Genomic DNA, 26,088 nt, shown 5'->3' with positions numbered 1-26,088 from the left:
TGAGACCCATACAATTGTTATATTGGCATCAATTTAAATAAAGCAATGATACATTGCTTTGAAAATTATCAAGAAATGTAAAAAAAATGCATTTGCCCTTTTTTGTTGTTGTTGTCTTCATAGTCATCAGTGATATGGGGCCGGGGTAGAAAACAAAGCAGAATAGATGCAATCCTGTACATAGTGCTCCTTTGGCTGCTTCCTCAGACAGTGGGAGTTTGGTTAATAAAGCAGATTGGATCCCTTGCAGTAGCAGCAGTATCTGCATCATCATAATCATAAACTTCTTCATCATGTGTGTTCACTGGAAGAGGTAGACGATGCAGAGAAATTCTGGGGCTAAGGGAACTCCTGCTCTGGATCATTAATCCCTGTTCCCTCCCATCTTTTAAATCATACAGCAGAAGGAAGAAAAAATACATCCAAAATAATTGATCTGGTGGAAATACCAAGCTGGCTGGGGAAGATGGAAATCTTGGTATTTGCAATCAATGTCTTTAGTTGTTGCACGAGTAGACAAACTCAAGAGTGATGCTTGCATTTTCCCTTCTAAGAAACAGCCCAGTCTTTAGGTTCTGTAAAGCTTCCAGCTGCAGTGCAATGACTGTATCCAGCATATAAGCTCAACACAAAGGGAAAAAAGAACATGTTATGAAGTCAAATCTTTTTTCGACTTTACCCCAAACTCTGCCCCGTTTAAAGGAGGCAGTAGCTCTTTGCTCATACCCATTTGAAGTTTCTCTCTTTCTAGGTTACAGCCATGTGAGCTGAATTGTCAACTATCCACCAGCAAAATGTGCTGGCACCAGCAAACTCTTCCTTTTAATTCACCAATTTCTCATTTAAACCACTACAGGATACAGTTTTGTTTTTACTGAACAACATCCGAAAGGATGCTAATTAGGACTAATATATTAGTGCTCATATATATTGATAGTTTTTAGAAATGAAGCAAGTGTTGCTACCAAGCTGAATATTGAATTTTCTTTAATTGGAGATGTAACTAATATCCCAAATCCATAATCATGGCAAAATAACTTACCCTAAATATTATCCTTTTTCAGATCTTTTGAGCACTCATAATTCTTTTCTTTTACATAAGCATAAAATAAGCACTGTACCTTATGTAAAGAGTGTATTAATGCTGTTCCCTAGGCTTTTGGAATGTTACCATTTATTTTGACTGTAACTTGCATAAAAATTATTATGCATATTTGTATGAGGCATAGAGAATATACACAAATGAATAGTTCAGATAAGAGCCTTTTAGAATAACCATTCAATATATAAAGTCTCAAAACATGTTCGCAAATATGCAGAAATTGACAATATAAATAGATTAGTTCATATACTATTTGATAAGTACAGAAATAATTCCTTTTGATCAATTCATAATTGACTTATTCTTCACTGTCATCTAGAGAACATGCTTCTTGTATTCTTCTTTTTGTATAGATCTGGCACTGTTACTTATGCCATCACTTACTGCAGCTGTGTTTTACCTGAATATGCAATGTCACAATTTAATTCTTATACCAATTAAATAAATAACAAACCAATTTGGCATTTGCAAACCCTGGGCAAAGGTGCTTATATACCACAAGAGATAAGGAAATAGCACCATACATGACCAGTTACACTGGTAATATGCTACCTGTGGATTTCAGTCTTGTAAATAAAAGATCCTGACAGCACCTAGCTGACCTTGGCTGATCTATGAAGTATAACTGAGAAGTAAAAAAAAAAAAAAAAAGAGGGTATTAGCAAACCACTTGTTTATCACATAAAAATATGTTTGTATCCATGCAAGTCACCAGTAGTTGAGCTTGATCTGAAAACATATTGACATTGGTAAAAAGATAAAGTTATCACAAATAATAATTTTGTAATTGCATATTGTAACCCTTCAAAATATTTTCACAGCTGGTATAAAATAATTCAACTAGTTGTTTTTAATCTGATTCCTTGTTCATCGGAATTTGTAATATATATTTGTATTGGGGATGAGGGTTAGCATACATTTTAGGACTACTGTGTATATGTATTAGTATATGTTTATGTATGTGTATATATTATGATTTCTTGCCAATTGAGTGCTTATACAACTGATGAACTAATTAGTAACTAATTCTGGTGAAAAACTTTAAGCTGTTTCTGAGATATCTGAGGAGCAATATGTTTTTTTTTTAATATGCTATCAATGCAATATTAGAAGCCCCAGAAAATTTGGGAAAAGTTCATGATAATCTGAAATAAATGTGTACAGAAACATTAATCTTTTCTGGACTTGCAGTATGCTACTATGGGAATAAGCCATATTGTAGATTTATAGCATTTGGTCTTGAGGTTCACATTGTTCATATTCTACACAATGTAATGTATCTTGAGCTTTAGGTAATGTGAAGTTTTACTTCTTTTACTTTCTGATGTTTCATCTATTGTGGTTGAAAAATAAATGAATTATCTCAGTTAATGGGTGCTTGGGGAATTCTTTATTATGGCCAAAGTCAGCAATTTAAATTAGCTCACAAGAACATGTATGCTCTGGCTCATGTGCTTGTGCAATTTCTTTACCTAAGGTCAAAATCACAACTAACACAATTGTACTTAGAAGTACTTCTCATTAAGTTTGAGTTTACTCCAAGACACTGCAACCTAGTGATCAAGATGCTGATATGAATTCCCCCTCCCCCCCGTGATGATATCAAGGGGAAGACTAGATAAATAAAACTGGAAAAAATAGTGGCATAATATGCTTTTAATATATGTAGAAGTTCTGTAGGCATTTCCTAGAATATGCTGATGAGAGAGGGAGGGAGAAAGGGAGGGAAGGAAGGAATTTCTCAGGCAGATTTTGTATCTTTGTCTTATAGGTACCGGTAGATATATTTATTGACTGATAGCCAATTTCTAATTTCAGGTAAACTATTTTATATTTTAGTGAGCAAGATTTGTTTACCAATATAAATATTTTAGATATTTAAAAATATTTTGTAGGGCTTTTGAAACTTTCAATAGTTGAATTAATGACTATTTATTATGTTCATAGTAAAAGTAGGGGGGTTGGCTTTGAAGAATGGAGCATAAGTATCTAAAAAAAAGAATAGTTACATTGCAGAACAGAATAAAGAATGTTTGGAATCATTGATTTCAATGTGCTTTGTTCTATTTCAAATACTGACTAATAATTAGTGCTTGTTTCAAAAAATAAAGGATCAGTGGGGGTTTTATTTGCTGATAAACATAGGGCTTTAATATAGCAGAAGAAATTTAGTTTTGCACTGTGAAGATAAAAAGCAATGATGCTGAGTATCCCAAATTATTTATTATAGGATATTTTTGAATGACTGGAGTTTAAAAGAAATCTCAGTAAAGTGATATGCTTTCACACTTCTGAATGTACTATCACATAGAAACAAATGGTAAAATAAATGTGTCAGATTAGTGAGAACAATATATTTTGATTTCAGTAAAAAATTGTCAAAGTACTTCATGATATGCTGATTAGCAAGTTAATGAAGTATAGGCTGGATGGTATATGAATGGATACAGAGCTGGCTTGAACATGATGACTCAGAGAAAGCTTGGTGGAGGACTATGGATGGCCTTAGGAAAAAAAAATTAATACGGATATAACAGCACTCTTCAAATACCTGAAAAAACACTGCATAAAAAAAGACAGAAATCAGTTGTCTCATTCCAGAGTGCAACAGATGATATAATAGATTTAGGCTATAAGAAGACAGATTCAAAATAAATTTTAGTAAGAGTATCCTAACTGTTAAGAGCTGTTGGATGATGAAACCAACTACCCAGAGAGATGGTGCTTCTTCTTGGATGTATTCCAGTAGATAAATATTAGAAACCATTTTTCTGAAAGTTTAATTTGGATTTCTGCATTAACCAAGGATTATAAAAAGTTTAAATGTTCAACTTTATAATTCTGAAGGGGGCTCTACATGGTGTATAAACAGTATTCTAAACAGGATTTTAGAGTAGATTTTACTGATTTGATTTGATTGGAAGAAATCTGAATTTTATATTAAGAGAATCAAAGATTATTAACAGGTTGGGTTCTACATGTAGGATAGGTGCTGACATTTGTTTCTTGAAAATAATATTTCCTATGAGTAGCATCTCCAAAAACTACTCATCTATCTTCTGTGAAGGAAATTGCTTAGAAACTTTATTTGAAATATTTACATCAAATTGCCTTTGGCCTGTGAATTATATATGTTTTCTACATCAGTGAATATACATCATGATGCATGTATCTCCTCCTCTTTTGAGACCTGTGTGTTATAGTATATTATTATATTGAGCATGTGGGCCTGCAGAAGAGTTTCCAAATGTTAAATTGCGAACTATATTTTAATCCTGAGTAGCATATAATTACAATTACAATATTAATAAGCTACTCAAATTATTCTACTAATTCTCAAACAAGTGGTTGATGTATTATGCCAAAATGCTTTCCTTATGATCAGGAGGTAGGTGATAATAGATATGCTCAAACATTTCCAAGTACTGTACTACATTGCTGCATGTATGAATATGTGAACTGAAGCTACAGAAGCTGTTTTTAAATATTTGAAAGGGGTCAATATTTCTTTCTATCTTTTTTTAGTATGTTACCATATCACATCTTTCTGTATTTGTTCTTTATAGTTTTATGAAGTATTCTCAGTTAAATTCAGTTTTGGAAAATGATAATTACATTCTATGTTTTTTAATCAATTAATATAATACAATATAAAATTCTTGTCTTATTCATTATGAGATTTCTGACTTATATCAGACTTAATCTCTAAATACTTCTTAGCAATGCTATTATTGTTATGTTATTCTTCATTTTATTCTTGTGTATTTTATTCCTGTTTCGAATGGGCCATGTGTTAAATTGTTATTTATTTTCTTTAATCTGTGTTTTTTTCCCTTTTATTTTACCATGAAAAATATTTAACTAGTCTTCTGAAGTACACAAGTGAAGCTTCTCTACACATACAAATTTGGTTAAAAGTACAGTATGTCCTACTGAATTTATAGCAATTATTCAATTCCTGACAATCATTATTTGATGTCATAACAATAATCATTGTAATATTTGCAGCATATAATAAAGAAGATACTCCCATCCCAGTTGCTGATGCCAGCTCAGTTTACAGGATTGGATATATTTGATTATCCTAGCATATGGAATTATTCATCTTTTAATTAGGAGAATCATTGAGAGAAACTATGCAAAAAAAGAAAGCTGGATAAGAATCCATAGCTTCAAAATGCAAGATAGTCTTCCCAATTCATTATCATGCATGTTTAAGAAAGTGCAGAATAAGGAAAATGAACACAAGATATGCAAAATCAGTTAATGTTCAACCTGTCAGTGGGTTGCAGGATAATTACTTAGCACTAGGTACACTTTGTTCATTATACAAATTAAAAAATGAAAAAAAAATAGTATACCCTTTCCCCCAACCACATGTAGAAAAGCACTTAAAGTTCAAAGGTAAAGCTTGGCACACTCCAAATACGAAATGATTTACTTTACATGCAGCAAAATATACAAGAATTGTTATTTTTTCCCTTAAACAAACTTAATTCATTATATTTGCTTGGCACAATTGCTATTCAGTTTAAAAAAATAGTTGAAAAATACTGAAACTGACCTGAATTCAAGTATTACGGTTTCTTCAACAGAAACATTATCAATGCAATAAAACATCACACGGAATATATTGAAATATAACTCCTTCTCACTTGGTTGTTTTTGTTTGTTTTTAATCCCCTTGTTTTGTTTTTCTATACAGTTTTAATGCCAGCACAATTCACACATTTTATTCAAAATTAATATTATTGCATTGTTTTTGCATATCTTGTGGAACAGAAAATGCAAAGAGTTACTGATTCCCCTTTCAAAAGCAGAGACAGTGATTTATTTTTGCACTCAAATCACCCCAGATAAAGCTCTCCTTCAGTTATAACCAGGAAATGGAGAACTGTATCAAGTTGCACACTTTCAAGTGTGTATTCACTTGCTCACTCATTCACCCCGTCCTGCTCATTCGTTCACACATTGCAAATATACCTAGTACTATAAAGAATCCAAATCAATCATTCATATGTGCAAGATTATATCAAGTGCATTGCCTACTATCTTTAAATTATAAAACAACAACAAAAAAGGAAATATTCATTACTTCAAATAAAATTACAAAGTCTGGTATACATTATGATTGGCAAAACTCCTAATATCATTAGCTTCTACCAAATGTCAGTGGAGGAAAACAAAAACAAAAAAATAAATCAATGTTAAACATTAGTGAAGGTGAAAAACAAAAAGGCAGGTGATTACAAAACTCTGTAAACACTCCATCCCTCTCCCTTAAAAAATAAAATACAATAAAATAAAGTATCCAAAAATAAAAATTGGAACATGCTTTCAAGAAAATATTAAATAGCAAGAACAAGGAGAGATCTACATAAGCCCATCACCACCTCTCTTAGAAATGGGCGGGTTGCCTGAACTCCTTTTGACAGAGCTGGCTTCATGCTCTTGGAGCCATTGGCACAGCTAACTGTCTTGAACTCAATTTGGCAGAGATGACTGCCTGAGCTCTGATTGGTTGGCAGAGAAGACTGCCTGGGAGTCTCTGCATTTCCATCAAGAAATATCTGCAATATTGCCACCTGCATCTCTTATCTTGCAACTTCTGCTTCCTTCTCAGCAATGTGTGGGATCTGTTGCAGAAGTCTATTTCACTTGTAGATCAGAAGGGTCTTGGCTTATGGAGACAGTGAGGCTCATACAGAACATGTGCAAAATGATTCCTCTTTGTACAAGCAGAATTGAAAGACACCCGCTTGATACCGTGTCCTTTTGGCTACAGCCATCCACAGGAAGTTGAGGTTTTCCTTCACATTCAGGAAGCAGCTGTTGTTCCTTGTGCAGGGATTGAAAAAAGAAGGAAGCTGACACACTGCCTTTTACTTCTCCTGATTCTTCCTTCACGGACACATGCTGGGGTTGTATATTCACTCCTGAAAAGCTCTTTTACACCACCCAACTCTGCAATTCTTCCCGACAGAAATAAATGAAGAATGCTGTTCTGGTTACTCCTGGTCACGAGAACAGTGAGGCACTTCTGAAACAAACCCATTAGGAACATTGAAACAAATTAAAAAACCAGCATCACTTTCAGCTTCAGCAACTACAGGCTGCTGATATAAATCCTGGTATCCTTAGACTCCTCTTGACTTTTCCTACAATCTGGGTTTTGGGCTGCTTCTGCTTCTTCACCCATACAGTCCTGCCCTGGGTCCCTGCAGTTAACAAAAGGCAAGAGGTTGCCATTGGGGCTTGGTTTGCTGTTACCATTGAGAATGTTGTCTGCAGCATTCTCCATCTCTTCTATTGTCAAGTCACAGGCATCAGCTAGTTCTTGGGTGGTAACCTCAATGAACTTTGGATCTTGAGCAAACTGCATCAGTCCTTCCGAAATCAAGACCTTTTATAATCCAGGACATCAAACACAAGGAACAAAAATGAATATCAGTATTAATATCACTGTTATAGCAAGGATAAAATAAATCAGTGAAAGAAAAAAAAGATATAAAACACTTAATAAATAAAGAGATGAATTTATATATGCAAATTCAAAAAGCCCAGTGAGATTGTTTTATATATAAAATTACAATTGAACCCACATCTTTAATTGACAGATGCTAAATATGTGGCTGTGGAAGTGGAGATGCATGGGATTAAATATATTTGTATTGGATTATATGTACTATATGATGATAAAGATATATTTTTTAAATACTTGGTGAATCAATTGTCTTCATACCAGAATTGGTATACATTGGGGCATTGGAATGGCGTATCCCTTCCTAGTTTGATAGAACAACTAGTAAGGGAATTAAATCCAATCAGGGTAAGTTATCATTTTTTTTATTTGATGAACAATTTGGCATCGGTAGAGTCTCTTGGAGACAGAAAAATGGAAAATTCAAGAGAGTATACTTTTTTCAGAAAAACAAATCTTTTTCCAGAATTGATTTGATATGGATTTCAAAAACTTTGGCTAATATATAGACCAAGTAGGCTTTTTATCAAAGACTTTTTTCTGACCACAATCCAGTTAAATTAATACCAAAGTTTACCATTTTAGATGGAAATTAAATGAAGCATTACTTCAAAAATACTGTGTAGTAGAGAATTGTAAAAAAAATAAATAAATGAGGTTTTTGATAGCAACCTTGACAAAGACACAGAATTAAAGATTGCCTGAGATGCTAGTAAAGCTGCAATGACAAGGTGTTTTATTCAGTATAATTCTGAAATTAAAAAATCACAAGAAAAATGCAAACTATTCTAGAGAAAATTCAAAGAAAAGATGAACTACGGAAACACCAACAGATTCCTCCATTTTATATCAAATCAAACTTTTATAGCAACAATTACAGATATTAACTGCACAAGAAATAGAAACCAAATTAATGAAATTACTGAAACAGAAAAAAAAATTGAATTTGCCAACATACCAGGAAGACGGTTGGCTTATAAACTGAGAAAACAGAAAGAAAAAAACCCTAAAAATTCAAGAAGGTAATAAAACTGTAGTAGATAATGCATTATTATTCAAATTTATATAAGAGACAGGAAGTCTTGGAAATATCGGAAAGGAGATGGATAATTATTTGAAGAAACAGAATTTACCAAAGCTTACACAAGCTCAGAAACAAATTATGAATAGCCCAATAACAATCTTTGAAACCTCAGAAGTTATAATGAAAATTAAAACAGAAAGCAGATTTTTGAGTTTATGCTGGAAATGTTTTGAGGAACAACTTTTAATTCCCCTTAAAAAAAGTGATGCAACATTTCCCTCCGGCCAGATTAGCCAAAATGTATAATAGATATTCATCTATGTGTTGGAAATGTAAAAAAGAAAAGGACACCTTTTTCATGTATGGTAGACTTGTAGAGAAGCACAGGTATATTGGCGTATGGTCTGGAATTGGGCAATAGAAATGACTAGGCAAAACATTCAATACAAACCGGAGACATTACTATTAGGAATACTAAGGAAAAATCTAAATAAAGAGGACACATATTTAATTATCCATGTGGTCACAGCAGCAAGGATACTATTTGCTCAAAAGTGGAAAGCAATGGAAGTACTGAGTAGGGAAGCACTAATAAAGAAAATTATGTATTGCGCAGAACTAGATAGGATAACAAAAAGATTAAAAAATCAGGAAGAAACAGAATTTTATCAAATATGGAATAAATTTTATAGATGGAGGGAAAAAAATGGAGGTCACAGTAAAGAGATAAACTGCGATAGAGACTAGAAATGTATAGTTGTATATAGGTGTATTATATGTAATTCATGTACAATATGGACTGTGATGTCAGTCAAAGACGATTTACCATGTTCAATGTTTTTAATCCTTTTTTTTCTTTGTACTTAATAAAAATAAAAAAACTGATGCAACTAAAAACTTTAATATATAAGTGTGCCATACCAGATTCCCAGAAAGAGGCAAATATTGTTTTATTACTAAGGAAGGACAAGATTTGGTTTTAATAAGATTTATAGACCAATTTCATTCTTGAATAATGACTATAAATTTTTTACAATAATGAGAGAGATTAAAATATTTTAATGAAAAACACAAGTGTTAAAATTGAGAATAAGGTTAAGTACTAGGGATTATACTAACTAACATGAATTGTATGTTGTTTCAGAATAACTAAATTAAAATATGGAATGACATTCAGAAACTACAGTTCTCACTGTTGGGTAGAATGTTATTAAGACAAAGTTTTACTTAGGATGTTATTTTTATTTCAAACTATATCAGTATTGGCAACTGATTTACCCTTTAAACAATGGTACAAAGAAATTTCTAGAGTTGTATGACAAGGTAAGAAATCAATAATTAAACATAAGTTGTTGCAAGATGTGAAAGAAAAAGATGGATTAGGACTACTGGACTTAAAACTGTATTTTGAAGCATATTGTTTGGTATGGATGAAGGAACGGGTGACTTTAGGGAATAGATTTATTGGAGTTAGAGAAACATGAGTTGAGATTTGGGTGGCACAGCTATCTGTAGTATGTCAAAGGTTAATATAGATTTTAAAAATCATTTTATTAGACATGCCATATTGAGAGTTTGGAATAGTATAAAGTAACATTTTGTCCTAAAATCTCTTTATGGCCATCAACCCTGGAAGCCTTTTTTAGAAGAGAAATTTTAATTATACCAACTTTGTTTACTTATGCTGATTTACTGATTGTTACTGAAAGAGAACCTAGATTAAAAACAAGAGAAGTGTTGGAGAAGGAAGGATATATTTGTCATTAGTTTGCCTAGGCCCAATTGGCAGAAAGATTTAAACTGGATAAAAAGAATTCTGTTTCTGTAGATAAAAATACAGACTTTGAAAATGATTATCTACTAATGACAAACTTCTCATTGCCAAATTATATAAATAGTTATTGAAAATGGACCAGGAGGATGAAGTTAAAGTGTATATGATTAAATAGGCAAAAACTTTGGACATAATATGGTTGATCAATGGGAAAACGTGTGGACTAATGGATTGAAATTTTATTAACGTATAATTTGTAATTTTTTTTATAAAATGACATATTGCTGGTATTTAACTTCTGAGAAATTGTCAAAGGAATTGTTTAAAGGAATATCAAATGAGTGCTGGAAAGGTAATCAATGTGAAGGTATCTTTTATCACCTTTGGTGGACGTATAAGACTGAAAAAATATTGGGATCAGATATATTGTTTGATTCAGAAAATATTAAAAATGGTTGTACAGTTGAAATCTGAAGCTTTTCTTTTAGGTATCATGGATAAACATTGAAAGAAAACATGGGATTTTGTTTCTATATTTGACAATAGAGGCAATAGCATTGATGCTTTTATATATCAAAGTGGAAAGATACACAAATTCCCACAATTGAAGAGGAAATTGTGAAATTAGAAGAATTGATAGAGATGGCAAAACTGACTACTTTGATGAAAGACAAAACCTATCTAGTTTGTTTCCATTTGGAGACCAGTTTTGGATTTCTTGTTTGAGAAAGATAAAAAAGAAGATTTGATTTTAGGCTTTGATAATTAGATTCATTATGATTATGGAAATAATGTCTATTTTTACTGTTATTATTAGATATGTGTACTATATATTCTTTTATGTTTATATTTAAACTAAAGTAATAGGTTATTTCATTATATAATTCTAATGTTATTTTGATTAACTTACACATTTTATATGATTTCTGTGTTTTGTTTCAGCCTAGAGTAAGATATTGCTTTATTATATGTTTATAAAATCTATAGTGAAGAAAGTTGGAAGACAACTTTTTCTTGTTTTGATTTCTCTTTCTTGTCACTTTTTAACATTTTTTTTTCCTTTTTGGTCCCTTTCCCCCATTTTACTTTTCTGCTATGTTTTATCTCTCTTTGAAACTTAATAAAGTTGATAAAAAATAATTAGTGAAAAATCTTGGCAGTTATGCCCCCTTTGTTCTGAAGCCTACTCCTCTTCCAAAAATTCTTTCAAGAGTGGGGACCTCTGGGAATGAGGTCAGAAATTGCTTATTGAGGAATGAGATGATTAAAAATGAATTCCACTTGCTAGGTTGGTTAGAAGTTATATGTTTTGTTTTTCTTCTAGTTTTTACAAGATGAACTGAAGAGAATCAATTTTTTTCCACAGTCATCAGTGTAAACTAACGTAACACCAAGAAACCTGGTTCCAGTAAAAGTGTGGTTATTAATTGACTAGTTCTGTCATCCAACTAGTCTGCTGTGTATTGAGGATTTTGTTTTAACTGACAAAGTTAAAATATATTAAATCTAATTATTTACTTTGGACTGGTCTTCCCATTTCTATCGGCAAGCATCTCCTCTGTACTGAAATTTTCCTTTCCATATATTTATTGTTAATGATATTAGGAATATACCGTAAATGCCGGCGTATAAGATGACTTCCGCGAGCGCTGTAATCGGCGCCAAAGACGGGGGTCGTCTTATACGCCGAGTCGTCTTATACGCCGGAAATACTGGTAGTTTCCGGCGTATAAGACGACGTTCTAGGAATGAGGCCCGGCTATAAAGACGGGGGTCGTCTTATACGCCGGGTCGCCTAATACGGCGGCATATACGGTATATATATATATATATCAGATAAAACCCGAAGGTTTTATCTGATGAATGGGACTAAGAATCTTGCCTTTCTAAATGAGTTTTGTCCAGATACATTGGAAGTATGTCTTCCAACTATGGCTGTAGTCTATCTATTTGGCCACTTTGATCTTGCAGAGTTGGCGTGCTCTGTGTTATTAATCAATGCTTATCTAAAAATTCAAATTTTTGAATTACCCTTATGTTTACAGCTATGACATCAACTTACCGCTTCAACAAGGCTGTTGGCACTACCGTGGAATTGCCTGCCACTCTCTCTTGTCTGACTGGGAACTATAAGGGAGACTGGCCTGGCTTTTCGGGTGCTGCTAGAGCTGGTGCTATCACAATATGAGGAGCTGCAGTATATTGATGGGAAGCTATTATTGAGTTTCTCATTGGAGGCCTCCTCATCAGGCCACAACCCTTTATCATGTTGCTGTGGCCAGTCTTGTGTACAATGTGTTGCAGATGATGTGGAACAGGGTCGAGAAGATCTAATTGATGAATGACTACTTTGAAGAGGACTCTGACCTCCAACTGATAGTGCCTGTAGACAGAAAACATGATAAATTAGTATGTCAGCAACATTGTGTTTCAGAACATGGGGGAAAATGAACCAAATATTTTTGAAAAAAGTTTAGCTTAACTTGGAGCTGGCTGTAGTTGGAAAATGATATTCCTTTAACCTGCTGTTCTATATTTCATATTGACAATGTCCTCAATCTTATAGAAAACTAGAACATAGATCAAAAAGTAACTTTAACAAAAAATGAATGAATGTCTGCTCTTCACCTGTTTGTAACTTGAAACTTTTTAATTGAACAAGGTTAATACATGGCTCTGATTATTTTGTACATACCGTAATACCATTTAGAATTTAATGGACAGTTTAATGGATTTTAAGATAATTTACGTATACTTTGTATATGGGAGTGATTCTATCATTTTTTTCTGAATAGAGAAGAGTGCCATTCATTTGAAACTAGTGTGCTTGCTGGGAAGCTGTGTTTGTGTAAACTAGCACCTCTACATGATATGTAGCTAGTCACCGTGATTTTTATGACAGATTATTATAACAGAGATTTCTCATTATATTGTTTTAAGACATTGTAACATCATGCTCTATTTTAAATTCTCCAATTCCATGATTTTATTACACTCTTTGGCCAATATAAAATAAAATCATGTCAGAGTGAAAATTGCAGCACAAAATTTGCCCATGTAACATGACAGCTGAATTGTTACTTGCATTGAGTAAAAATTAAGCCATATTAAATGTATTTCTGTATCAATAATTATTATCTATTAATGTGAGAAGTGAAAAACTCATTGGAAGGTTGTTATTATTAATTGCGAAGTCGTGTCCGACCCATCGCGACCCCATGGACAACGTTCCTCCAGGTCTTCCTGTCCTCTACCATCTTCTGGAGTCCATTTAAGTTCACACCTACTGCTTCAGTGACTCCATCCAGCCATCTCATTCTCTGTCGTCCCCTTCTTCTATTGCCCTCAATCTTTCCCAGCATAGGCCCTTCTCCAGTGAGTCCTTCCTTCTCATTAGGTGGCCAAAGTATTTGAGTTTCAACTTCAGGATCTGGCCTTCTAAAGAGCAGTCGGGGTTGATCTCTTCTAGGACTGACCGGTTTGAACGTCTTGCAGTCCAAGGGACTCGCAGGAGTCTTCTCCAGCACCATAATTCAAAGGCCTCAATTCTTTGGCGCTCAGCCTTTCTTATGGTCCAACTTTCACAGCCATACATTGCAACTGGGAAAACCATGGCCTGGACTATAAGCACTTTTGTTGGCAGGGTGATGTCTCTGCTTTTTAGAATGCTGTCTAGATTTGCCATAGCTTTCCTCCCCAGGAGCAAGTGTCTTTTAATTTCTTGGCTGCAGTCCCCATCTGAGGTGATCTTGGAGCCCAGAAAAATAAAATCTGTCACTACCTCCATTTCTTCCCCATCTATTTGCCAGGAATTGAGAGGGCTGGATGCCATGATTTTGGTTTTCTTAATGTTCAGTTTCAAGCCTACTTTTGCACTCTCCTTCTTCATCCGCATCAAGAGGCTCTTTAGTTCCTCTTCACTTTCTGCCATTAGAGTGGTATCATTGCATATCTTAGGTTGTTGCTATTTCTCCCGGCAATCTTAATTCCAACTTTTGATTCATCTAGCCCTGCCTTTCTCATGATGTGCTCTGCATATAAGTTAAATAGGCAGGGTGACAGTATACAGCCTTGCCGGACTCCTTTCCAATTTTGAACCAATCAGTGGTTCCGTGTTCGGTTTTCACTGTTGCTTCTTGACCCGCATATAGGTTTCTCAGGAGACAAATGAGATGGTCTGGTACTCTCATCTCTTTAAGAACTTGCCACAATTTGTTGTGATCCACACAATCAAAGGCTTTTGCATAGTCAATGAAGCAGAAGTAGATGTTTTTCTGGAACTCCTTAGCTTTCTCCATGATCCAGCGTATGTTGGCAATTTGATCTCTAGTTCCTCTGCCTCTTCGAAATCATGCCTGTACTTCTGGTAGTTCTCGATCCACATACTGCTGGAGTCTAGCTTGTAGGATTTTAAGCATAACTTTACTAGCATGTGAAATGAGTGCAATGGTGCGATAGTTTGAACTTTCTTTGGCATTGCCTTTCTTTGGAATTGGAATGTAAACTGACCTTTTCCAATCCTGTGGCCACTGTTGAGTTTTCCAAATTTGCTGGTAAATTGAGTGTAGCACTTTTACTGCATCGTCTTTTAAGATTTTGAATAGCTCAGCTGGAATATTGTCACCTCCACTAGCTTTGTTGTTGCTCAGATTTTCTAAGGCCCATTTCACTTCACATTCTAGGATGTCTGGTTCGAGGTCAGTGACCATCTCATTGTGGTTATCTGGGATGTTAAGCTCATTCTTGTATAGTTCTTCTGTGTAGTTTTGCCATCTCTTCTTAATCTCTTCTGCCTCTGTTAGGTCTCTGCCATTTTGGTCCTTTATCATGCCCATCTTTGCATGAAACGTTCCCTTCATATCTCCAATTTTCTTGAAGAGATCTCTGGTCCTCCCTATTCTGTTGTTTTCTTCTATTTCTTTGCACTGTTCATTTAAGAAGGCATTCTTATCTCTTCTAGCTACTCTCTGGAATTCTGCATTCAATTGGGTGTATCTTTCTCTTTCTCCTTTGCCTTTCGCTTCCCTTCTTTCCTCAGCTATTTGCAAAGCTTCCTCAGACAGCCATTTTGCTTTCTTGCATTTCTTTTTCTTTGGGATGGTTTTAGTTGCTACCTCTTGTACAATGTTGCGAACTTCCATCCATAGTTCTTCAGGCACTCTGTCTATCAGATCTAATTCCTTAAATCTATTTGTCACCTCTACTGTATATTCATCAGGAATATGATTTAGTTCATACCTGAGTGGCCTAGTGCTTTTCCCTACTTTTTTCAATTTAAGCCTAAATTTTGCAACGAGAAGCTCATGATCTGAGCCACAGTCAGCTCCTGGTCTTGTTTTTACTGACTGTATAGAGCTTCTCCATCTTTGGCTGCAGAGCACATAGTCAATCTGATTTCTATGTTGACCGTCTGGTGATGTCCATGTGTAGAGCCGTCTCTTGGGTTGTTGGAAAAGAGTGTTTGTTATGACCATCGTATTCTCTTGACAAAATTCTATTAGCCTGTGCCCTGCTTCATTTTGTACTCCAAGGCCAAACTTGCCTGTTATTCCGGTTATCTTTTGGTTTCCTACTTTAGCATTCCAATCTCCCATGATGATAAGGACATCATTTTTTGGTGTTAATTCTATAAGGTGCTATAGGGCTTCACAGAACTGGTCAATTTCATCCTCTTCAGCACCAGTGGTTGGGGCATAGATTTGGACTATTGTGATATTGAATGGTTTGCCTTGGATTCGAATTGAGATCATTCTGTCATTTTGGGGATTGTATCCCAGTATTGCTTTTCCTATTCTTTTATTGACTGTGAAGGCTACTCCATTTCTTCTGAGGGATTCTTGTCCACAGTAGTATACCTGATGGTCATCTGAGTTAAATTCACCCATTCCTGTCCATTTTAGTTTGCTGATTCCTAAGATGTCGATGTTCAGTCTTGTCATCTCTTTTTTGACTACGTCTAGCTTGCCTTGATTCATGGATCTTACATTCATGGATCTTACATTCCAGATTCCTATGGAGAAAAAATCTTTAAGCATCGGACTTTCCTTTCACAGCTGAGCGTCCTTTCGGCTTTGGCCCAGTCGCTTTATTCTTTCTGGCGCTACTAGTACTAGCCCTCTGTTCTTCCCCAGTAGCATATTGGACACCTTCCGACCTGAGGGGCTCATCTTCCAGCGTCATATCTTTTTGCCTTTTAGTACTGTCCATGGGGTTTTCATGGCAAAGATACTGGAGTGGTTTGCCATTTCCTTCTCCAGTGGATCACATTTTGTCAGAACTCTCTGCTATAACCTGTCCATCTTGGGTGGACCTGCACGGCATAGCTTATAGCTTCATTGAGTTATGCAAGCCCCTTCGCCACGACAAGGCAGTAATCCATAAAGGGGGAAGGTATTTAGTTTAAATCAGTGGTTGACTAATAAAAATCAAACTTTGGCTTCAACTCTGATCAGACCTGCTTGAAATCATAGTGCTGTGTTAATGGAGCTATATAGTAGTTGGCTGGAGTTTAGCCTCAAAAAACTTTGATGGCTGCTAGGATCCGACATCTATCTTTAGCTATATAAAAAAGAATAGATGAAGCATTCCCCTGGACATTGTTAATAACATTCCTTCTTGTGTCACTCATGAATCTGCTACACGGAAGGTCAATCTATAAAATCTGGGAAAGATTGTATTAAACTGTTAAAATACTGTGTTATCAGATCTGGTAGCTGGAAGAGAAAATTATCAGTTCAAAAGCGGGCTTTTTCTTTTTTTCTTTTCACTGTGCAAAACCCCAGCTATACTTTATTATAGCTCATGAAGAAAAATATAAACTGTGTTTATATTTTTCTTCATGAGCTATAGTAATCTTTGTCTCTGAAAACATCTCAGTCTTCCAATTGGATGATTCAATTAAAAATGACACCTTAAAGACTCTTATAATACTTTATCCAGGAACAAATATATTATGGCATGGGTGTTAGTGGTGGCTATACTCCATTTCATCACATGCAGTTGATACCATAATAATTTGTTTGTTTAATTTTTGATAACTCTTGTGCTGTTGGGAGTTTGCTTTAGGAAAGTCAGTAAGTTATCTAATATAACAATCTTACCCTCTAAGCAATCTTCAATTACTTTTCCAATTCTGTGGAACAGAATTCTGTAGTGATATTTTAAGCAGATAGCTTATTATTTGTAATATTAATTTGGTTTTACTTTCACTAATAACCTTTTTATTAAATGTATACATTGGTCATTAGATACATATATCTTATTAAATACATAGATTCAGATTAGAAAATTAACCATACCATTTATGATCAAAAGATCAGATTGTGTACCTTATTTTTTAAATGCAATATGATTCAAAGGATAGCTGTTTCTAGATGCAAATACTCACCTGACGATGTAATAGATGCAAAGGTAATGTTGTTTTCTGGGGGACACCTGCAGTCTGATTTTTCTGTCTCTTTAGACACTCCAGATGAAAGGATGCTCTTCGATCTAGAAAGCCAATTACACAGTATGAAAATAGATTAATCCAATTGCATAATCATTGAAAGGAGAGCATTAGCCTATGAAGCAGACACAGGTATCAAATATAGGTAGCCCTTGACTTATGACTAGTCACTTAAGCGACTGTTTGAAATTACAATGGACCTCCCCAGAGCTATTATACAATTTCGAAGTTCTGATGGCTGCCTCCCCCCACGGTCATCTGATTGCATTTTGGATGCTTGACAACTACCCTTCATTTATAGCTGTTTGCAGTGCCCTGCGTCTTGTGACTGAAACTAGCATTTACTTCTAGTTGCTGGGAAAAAAATGCCCACTGGGTACCATGGTTTTGCTTAATGTCCATGGAGTTTGTTTAATAACCACAGTGTTTGCTTAATGACCCCTGCAAAAATATTGTAAAATTGGTGTGCCATCACATGGTGACCCACTTAACAACCAGCATGATTTATGACTATAATCCCGGGCTCAATTATGATCATATGTTGAAGTATCACACTTCCCTTGTATCACTGATAGGACTCTGTTACTTGTAGTAAGGACTTGTCAGCTAGAAGAGTATGTTCTGCAATGAAGCTCCTGTTTATATTTTTTTAGCCCAATTCTGTTAAATAAATGTGAGTGGAGGCAAAATTGTTTTCTGTTTGTGTGTGTGTGTGTGGGGGATATGGCACTTTTAAGAGAAAATCACTGGCGTAGAAAAGATTTAATAATTCCACTCAGCTAATGGGCTTTTATGTTAAACTGATAAACACACAATTTGTGTTTACACAATTCTTAATTAAACATTGTATGTATTTATATGATCTATTGGTCACTGAGATAATAAATCTGGACTATAACTAGAAATTTATATTTCAGACCATTTTACAATTTCCTTTTAAAAATATCTATATCTGCACACGTGAATATCAAGAAAATAATCTAGATAGGAACTCTCATTTTACAGGATTTCCCTCTAACATATATGTCTCTAATTATAGTTTGACGATATGCAGTGAAGATACAAGATTTGCTCATTTGATATTTGTGAAAACAAGGATTATCCTATTTGAATTGCAAGTTTTAATTCAATAGTAATTCTCAAGCAGTTGAAAAATGTTTTTGCTCCTGGATAAATTGACAGAATCTCAGTATATTCCAACATTCTGGCAGCTAATAACTAAAAGCCATGAAAATATGTATCAGTTGTGTAGTCTATTTCATGTTTTCAACAAATGATATATTTTTAATAGATTGCACAATTTTTAAAATGTCAACAGTATTACTTAGTGATGAGGAATGTAGAAATCCAATCTTTGGAGATGGCTGGACGTCTTCTTTGCTTTCTGGGAGAGTTAGCTGTCTGTGTTCATCATCTTGGTACGATAACCTGTAATTGAAAATGCCATGTTTTTTCCAAAATATACGAATTAGCCAACATGTTGCACAGTTCTTAAAGAGGAACATAGCCTCCTCTATCAGATTTAATTAGGTTAATGTCAAACTATATAATGTAGGGTTAGTGGTCTAATCCCCAAATCTGCAGATTTTGCCTCTCAGTTCTGTTCCAAATAGCAAGCTGTTACTCATTCTATAATGGAATGATGAAATGTTTGAGAATGATGTTTTAGAATGAGTTTCTTTATACCTTAGTTTTCAACCATATTTCTTCCTTAAACAGCCTACCATACTAATTATATGCACAATAGTATAGTTAGGAATACATTGGTAATTCATCCAAAAATTAGGAATATATTGGTATGTGGGAGCAGGTTTTTATAACCTCCAGCAATTGACTCCAAGTATCAGATTCTTCTCACTATGGAGAACTGTAATCTGGGAGCTAGCTAGTGGTAAAATCCAGAAATAATTCCTTTATGGGTATGATATACCGTATATTCCGGCATATAAGATGACTTTTGAGATCATTGAAACAGCCTCTGAACTTGGGGGTCGTCTTATACGCCGAGTCGTCTTATATGCCGGAAATAAGGTAGTTTCTGGCGTATAAGACGATTTTCTAGGCATGCGACTCGGCGTCGATCGTCTTATATGCCAGAAATAACGTAGTTTCCGGCGTATAAGATGACTTTCTAGGCATGCGACTTGGCGTCGATCGTCTTATATGCTGGAAATACCGGTAGTTTCCGGCGTATAAGATGACTTTCTAGGCATGCGACTTGGCGTCGATCATCTTGCGACTCGGCATCGATCGTCTTGTGACCCGGTGTCGAACTCGGTCGTCTTATACACCGGGTCGCCCTATACGCCGGAATATACGGTACATATGCCTAGATTTATGACTTACTTATTTATTTTCATACTACAGCACTAAGTTATTGAGTTAATTCAGATAACATGATTTGCCTACAAATACTATAGATGCTTGTTCCCTCTTCCCCCCTTACAAATACTATAGATGCTTGTTCCCTCTTCCCCCCTATCTTTGTATATTCTATTATCTGAAACAGCAAATGACAATTTAAACTATGGTATAAATATATGGAAAAACTATTAATGTATTTCTAATCTGGAACTATTGGAAAGGCAAGACTGAATTTTGTGATTTCATTCCTAAAAATTCCAAAACAACTTGTATACTGCAATCCAATACTCACATTTCAGGTGATAACAAATTTGGTTCACTACAATATTCAGATTCTTCATTTAATTGCTCACTATATGTTTCATCCTCCTGAGGAGCTTCCTCTTCACTAACAATTGCTACTTGGCTGTCTCTGGAATAGGATCTAATAAGCAAAACAATCAGAATGATTTATGGTTACTGAAGAAAATCTAGCAATTCTGCAGTGGAAACACTGATTCTGTTGCATTATTTTTAAACAGCTCCTGGCAAAATTAACTTATAAGAAAACTTATCTGCCTATCCCAAGTCCTTGGAAAGGACTTGCTAGGTGGATAAAAATGCCAAATCTAGTCTGAACATCTGGCTGCTTTGCAACAAACCATAATATATTAAATGTATATACTATCTGACTCCCAATGACTCTGGGCAGTTTATAATTGTTAAAGCATTTAAAAACAAAGAACAGTGTGAAAACATAAAAACAGCACAAGACAAAAGAACAAAATGGCAAATAAACCTAGAAGAGAACAAAAAGGAAGAAAGGAGTGTTAGTCTTCTCTTTAAGATTCTTTAAAATACTAACACAGTGGGAACCATTCAAATTTTAAGGTGAACTTTATTCCAGATAGCATTATTTGGAACCCAGGATGTGCCAACCCTGCCAAATTGAATTGGTCTGGCAAATGAGATATAGATCTCCTGTGTGGAAATTAATTTGGAAATGGGGAAGCAAGATATGAAGCATCTGCCTTAGATTTCCTGTTCACGATGCTTGTCCATACTTCTGAAACAGAGTAATAATAAAGATTTTTGAAGAAACAAATCTGAAACCTACATCAATGCTCAAATGGTCTGTTAGTATTGCTCAGGGCTCATGTATTTGATTGCATTTTATCTTGTTGGGAGTGTAGCTTTTAAATTGCTTTGCTTTCAGCAAACCTACATACACATTTTCTTAAAGCACTTATTTTGCCATTACTATCCTCTCATTGGTATTTGGTGATTCAAGTGCATTACTGTGAATTAACTGAAATAACTGCCACTGTTTTATTCTGAGTTTAGGAATAAATCAGAGGGACAGATGATTAATGCTTTCCATGTATCTATTTTTTTTTTGCTATTTTTTTTAAAAAAAACAAGCTAGTTGTAAGTGCAACTGTGATTCAGGAAACAGCACAGGAAGAGCAAATTGATCCCTGCCACTGCTGTAAAAAGACTGTCAACTCATATAACAGCATTCCAGTGATAATTATTTTTTTTATTGATTAAATGTATGTAGCTATCTGACGTATAATCATGACTCTAGGTGGCAGTATACCAAATAAAAACCAAGCAAAAAACATTTGAGTACAGTTAAGAGGCCATAAGAAGTACCATAATGCAACCCACGGGCAACATATCAATAATATAGAGACAGGGTCAATCAATCCCTGTATTTTGTTTCCCAGAAAACAGGGTCATCTGTCATCCTCACTGAGTATCTAAAGGGGAAATATTTGCAAATATCTCAATATTTGTCTCTTTATATTGAATATTTTAAAAGAACTTATAGGCACAAAGACCTCGCAATGGATGGTTAATTTAGAATAAATAAAGTACTTTTCTTGCATTATCTCACAGAATTAACTAACAAAAACTACTGCCCCTAGGGTACAACCTCTCTTCCAGGAGTACTCTGGATCATCATATCCTGGTCCACCTACTGCTTTTGGGGTGGTAGTTTGATAACTCTAGAATCCATCACCAAAGCTACCAAGATAGAAATAATTTAAATAGTCCAAAACTCCTGGCTGTGTTGAGTTGAGATGAAGAAGAGTACAAGTCTTTCCTGCCCCCCCTCACCTATAGGAGAAAATCAATTTGACAGGAGTAAAATAGATTTCCTAGATAAAGGAAAAAATCCTGCCAAAATAAAAAAAATAGCATGCAAAATGCAACATGACAAGTTTACGAAGCAAAGAAAATGCTAGATAATGCTTGTCTGCTTTAAATAGAAACAGGTTTTTTCCTGCCGAATTTTGATACTGCAGAAATTTCAATTTGGATTATAAACACGTTATCTCCATGCTTACCCCGATGAACGGATAATTGGACACACTTCACTAGGTTGCACAAAGAAATTTTTAAAAAAAAGCATCACAGAGAAAAAAAATCAGAATTTCTGGCTGGAACATCTATCTATTTTTCAAATACATTTTCTGTTTCAATCTTCCTGGGTTTCCCATTTTCCTGGGATTCCCAATTTTAATCAATTAGCCCCATGCTTTTCACATCTCAGGTTTAGAGCTTCAGTTGGCGAATCTGGAGTAATCTAGTTCTCTAGATGAGACCTCATCTGTGGATGAGGATTCTATGTCCGTACCTGCCTAGTATATGGACTTGTTGGCTGCCATTTGCAACAGATATCCTTAAACAATTCTTAGGAAAATTTGTGATAACTTTTATCCATAAATGTTCAATAATCAAGGGCAATAATCCTGCCAATAATCAGTGAACATGTGTTAATAACTTCTTTCCTATGCTTCTGAATTTTTGTAGAGCCAATTGGTTAGCCTTTATTAGAAACAGTTCTGTATTAAGATTGACATCTATCAGAGCTCTGCTTAGATTATGAAGCTGTAATATTAATTATGTAACAGACATTAACTTTCTGGCCCAAATGAGGAAGAACTAATAGAAGTTTGAGCCTTGGAATTCCCTTTACAGGTAGTCCATTCAGAGTTGTTTTTGCAACTGGAGAAACTGGGAACCTACTAAGTAGATAAGTAAATGAATACTGAGAAGCCATTAGGATAGTTTCCTTGAGTATCTCAACTTACATTCTTGGGTTCTGTTCTTATATGGTGATTTTATTTTAAAATTTCTCAAATAATGACAAATAATAAAACATTATTTCGTAATGTGTTTGGACCATCCAGAGGACTCATATATACTTCAAATAGCCACTTTGGTCTAGTCAAGTGGTTAAGGCTAGAAAGCAAGAAACTGACTTCCACTTTAGCCATGAAAGCTTGCTGGTAGACTTTACAGTAATCATTCTCTCTCAGGCCTACTTACCTCACAGGGTTGTTGTGGGAAAAATAGGAGGAGGGTGTGTTGGATATGTTTGCCGCCTTGAATTATTTGTAAAAATAATGAAAGTGGGATACAAATAAATAAAATAATCCAATAGTCTTATTTACAAAGGAGCAGATGGAAAGGAATCAGGGCTAAACCTGATAGATTAGGACTAAATACTGTCTCTATTCATTTTTCCAACCATTACATTGCAGCACATTTTTGATGATGTACTTACTCCTAATTCTTTATTAAAATTTAATACAATAATTTATTTTCTGTTTATTTTAAAATATATAACAACTTAAAATTAATTATATTTTGAAATGTATGGAATAGCCATTTTCATCATCTTCTGGCAGGGAGGATGTGTGTGTGTGTATAATATATATAAATATAAATTATATTTATATATATACATTTGAGACATATATATTTTCAAAAAAATGTCAATTTGTTTTGAAAATACATACACATAATGTCTCAAATTTCTGTTATATTATTATATATTTCTCTGACGTTCCATGTACAATTATAATGATCTATTAAACTGGCAAACGATAGAAATATTGCTGCTGTCAACAATCTTTACCTTCTGCAACTGAACTTCCAAGGAATTTCCTGGATCCGTACAGTGGTGGAGGAAGGGGTGCTGTAGCTGTCCACGGTGCTGACGGTGTTGGGATAGCTTGGTGGATTGTAAAAGCGGTTCAAGGCAGTATTATTGGCATTATTGATGTTAGCATTGGAACCTGATGAGGAGTAACTACTTGGAGTGAAGGTGGAATCGACAAGCTTCTCATGGGATGGGGATTCAGTGTCTCCTTGGTTGTTGCTAGATTTGTTGATGTGCAAAGGGCGCTGAGTAGTGAATGTCTGAGGGAATGAGCTTCTGCCATCACTTTGGTAATAGCTGACATGATTTCCAAATAAGCCACCAGCTCTCTGAAAGCAAAACAGAAGCATATTAATGAATGAATAAAAGCTCCAGTACAGAGGTAGTAAGGTCCTACAGGAGGTTGTAAGGCAAATATAACACACTTCGGCTGATCTACAATGGTAGTTGTGGCTGTTCCAGTTGCTCTTGTTAGGCAAATCCCACATGGTCATTAGGCGCAACAACACGTGACTGATATTTGTGACTCCTGCTGGCTTCCCCTATTGACTTTGCTTGTTGGAAACCAGCAATGCAGGTCACAAATAGTGATCTGGTGATAGCGGAAAGCTGGACCCATCATAATTGCAAGTTGATCACCAAGTGCCCAAATTGCAATCATGCTGCAATAGTTGCAACTATGAGGAGCAGTCATAAGTTTCCCTGTTCATTGCTGTTGTAACATTAAATAGTCATTGAACAAGTGGTTGCTGAATATGCTATAATAGCATATCCTGTTGTGTGCATTAGCAATCCATTTAATAGGATCCTTTTTTGGAGCAGTACTTGCAAATAAATATATGGCTCTTACTTTTCCTATTGCACAGCAATGAAATGTAGTCAGGATGCTTCTGTCTATCAGGAATAGAATAGAAATCCCTCATATCCTCCATCTCTGGCATACATATTCCTAAATTAACAGTGGGTACTCAGCAATCCTGAGCTACGTTCCCAGGAATCCTTCATTGAGGTGAAACTGAGCTAAGCAGAAACTACTTTAGAGTTACTTGATTTCTACAATAGATTCCTTTAAGTTATTGTTTTGTTCTCCAAAGCTGCAGAGGAAGAGGAAGGCAAGGGAGAGAGATGAATGAAATCTGTGTCTGTGTATTGGTGAATGTTTATGTGTATACATACTTGTAATTTCATAATATAACAAGTAAATCTCTGCTTTAACATGTTGGGAATGTAGAAATATAACAGTAGTAGTGGAAAGTAGTAGTGGTTAACAGTAGTGATAGAAAGAATTTTAGTTTTGAGTTGTATTAATTGCATTCAGCTAAGAAGGGGGCATAAGTCTTTTAAATCTGGGGTCTATGTACTACTTCTGCCAATCCTGTCTATTGATTCTGTAATCTTTGATTTCTCGTAAGAAGTAGATACTGACTAAAAACACAGATGATGTTATAGTATAAATTTGAAATGCCTTTTTAAGATATCTGGTTTTTATTATTCTTAGTTATAGTTTTCTCTGTTCGTCCTGTACTGCATATGCTTCATGAATCTGACTGAATATCTTTGGATCATTCTGCTGCACACCAGATTGCATCTTCATGGTGAAAGCACGTACCCTGAAAATATCATCTTCAGAAGCAGCAGAAACAGCTTCTTTCATAGCCTTGTCTAATTCCTCTTCTGCTGTCAAGTCTCCAGATATTGCCCTTCGAATCTCTGGTCCAATATCATGTAATGTGCGTAGACCAGCCTAGAAAATATTATGGTTTAGCATACTGGTAGATAAAAGAAATAAAACTGACCTTAAAATACAGTATTTATTGACATTGGCTCTTAACACCTACTAAATCTCAATGTAATTTGGATGTTGTAGTGCTGGCGATTTTGAGCACAAGTCATAAACATATTTGTGCTGAATGCTATTTTCCTATCAGATGATTCATTCTACAATTCTAAATTGACAAAAAT

At 34.9% G+C, this 26,088-nt stretch overlaps 1 protein-coding gene across 27 annotated transcripts in view; it reads right to left on the bottom strand.

Moving 5' to 3' along the window:
* The window catches only part of CACNA1C (calcium voltage-gated channel subunit alpha1 C), a 590,134-nt gene continuing 564,046 nt past the window's right edge, over window positions 1–26,088 (bottom strand). For 25 of the 27 annotated variants that reach the window (XM_039359892.1, XM_039359986.1, XM_039360172.1 and 22 more), the window contains 7 exons: window positions 25,736–25,870; window positions 24,103–24,455; window positions 20,485–20,616; window positions 19,153–19,256; window positions 17,769–17,872; window positions 12,444–12,764; window positions 1–7,505 (listed from right to left, as the gene is read on the bottom strand). In XM_039359892.1, the coding sequence (XP_039215826.1) occupies window positions 7,209–7,505; window positions 12,444–12,764; window positions 17,769–17,872; window positions 19,153–19,256; window positions 20,485–20,616; window positions 24,103–24,455; window positions 25,736–25,870 (1,446 nt within the window). In that variant the 3' untranslated portion in view covers window positions 1–7,208. The remainder of the gene's footprint in view (window positions 7,506–12,443; window positions 12,765–17,768; window positions 17,873–19,152; window positions 19,257–20,484; window positions 20,617–24,102; window positions 24,456–25,735; window positions 25,871–26,088) is intronic. The other 2 variants (XM_039360686.1, XM_039361578.1) reach the window with 1 other exon arrangement.

This window comes from Crotalus tigris, unplaced genomic scaffold (assembly GCF_016545835.1).
Source record: "Crotalus tigris isolate CLP2741 ecotype Arizona unplaced genomic scaffold, ASM1654583v1 scf7180000017541.2806704, whole genome shotgun sequence".
NCBI classification, from domain to species: Eukaryota; Metazoa; Chordata; class Lepidosauria; order Squamata; family Viperidae; genus Crotalus; species Crotalus tigris.
This window is presented reverse-complemented; position numbering and strand designations above follow the sequence as displayed.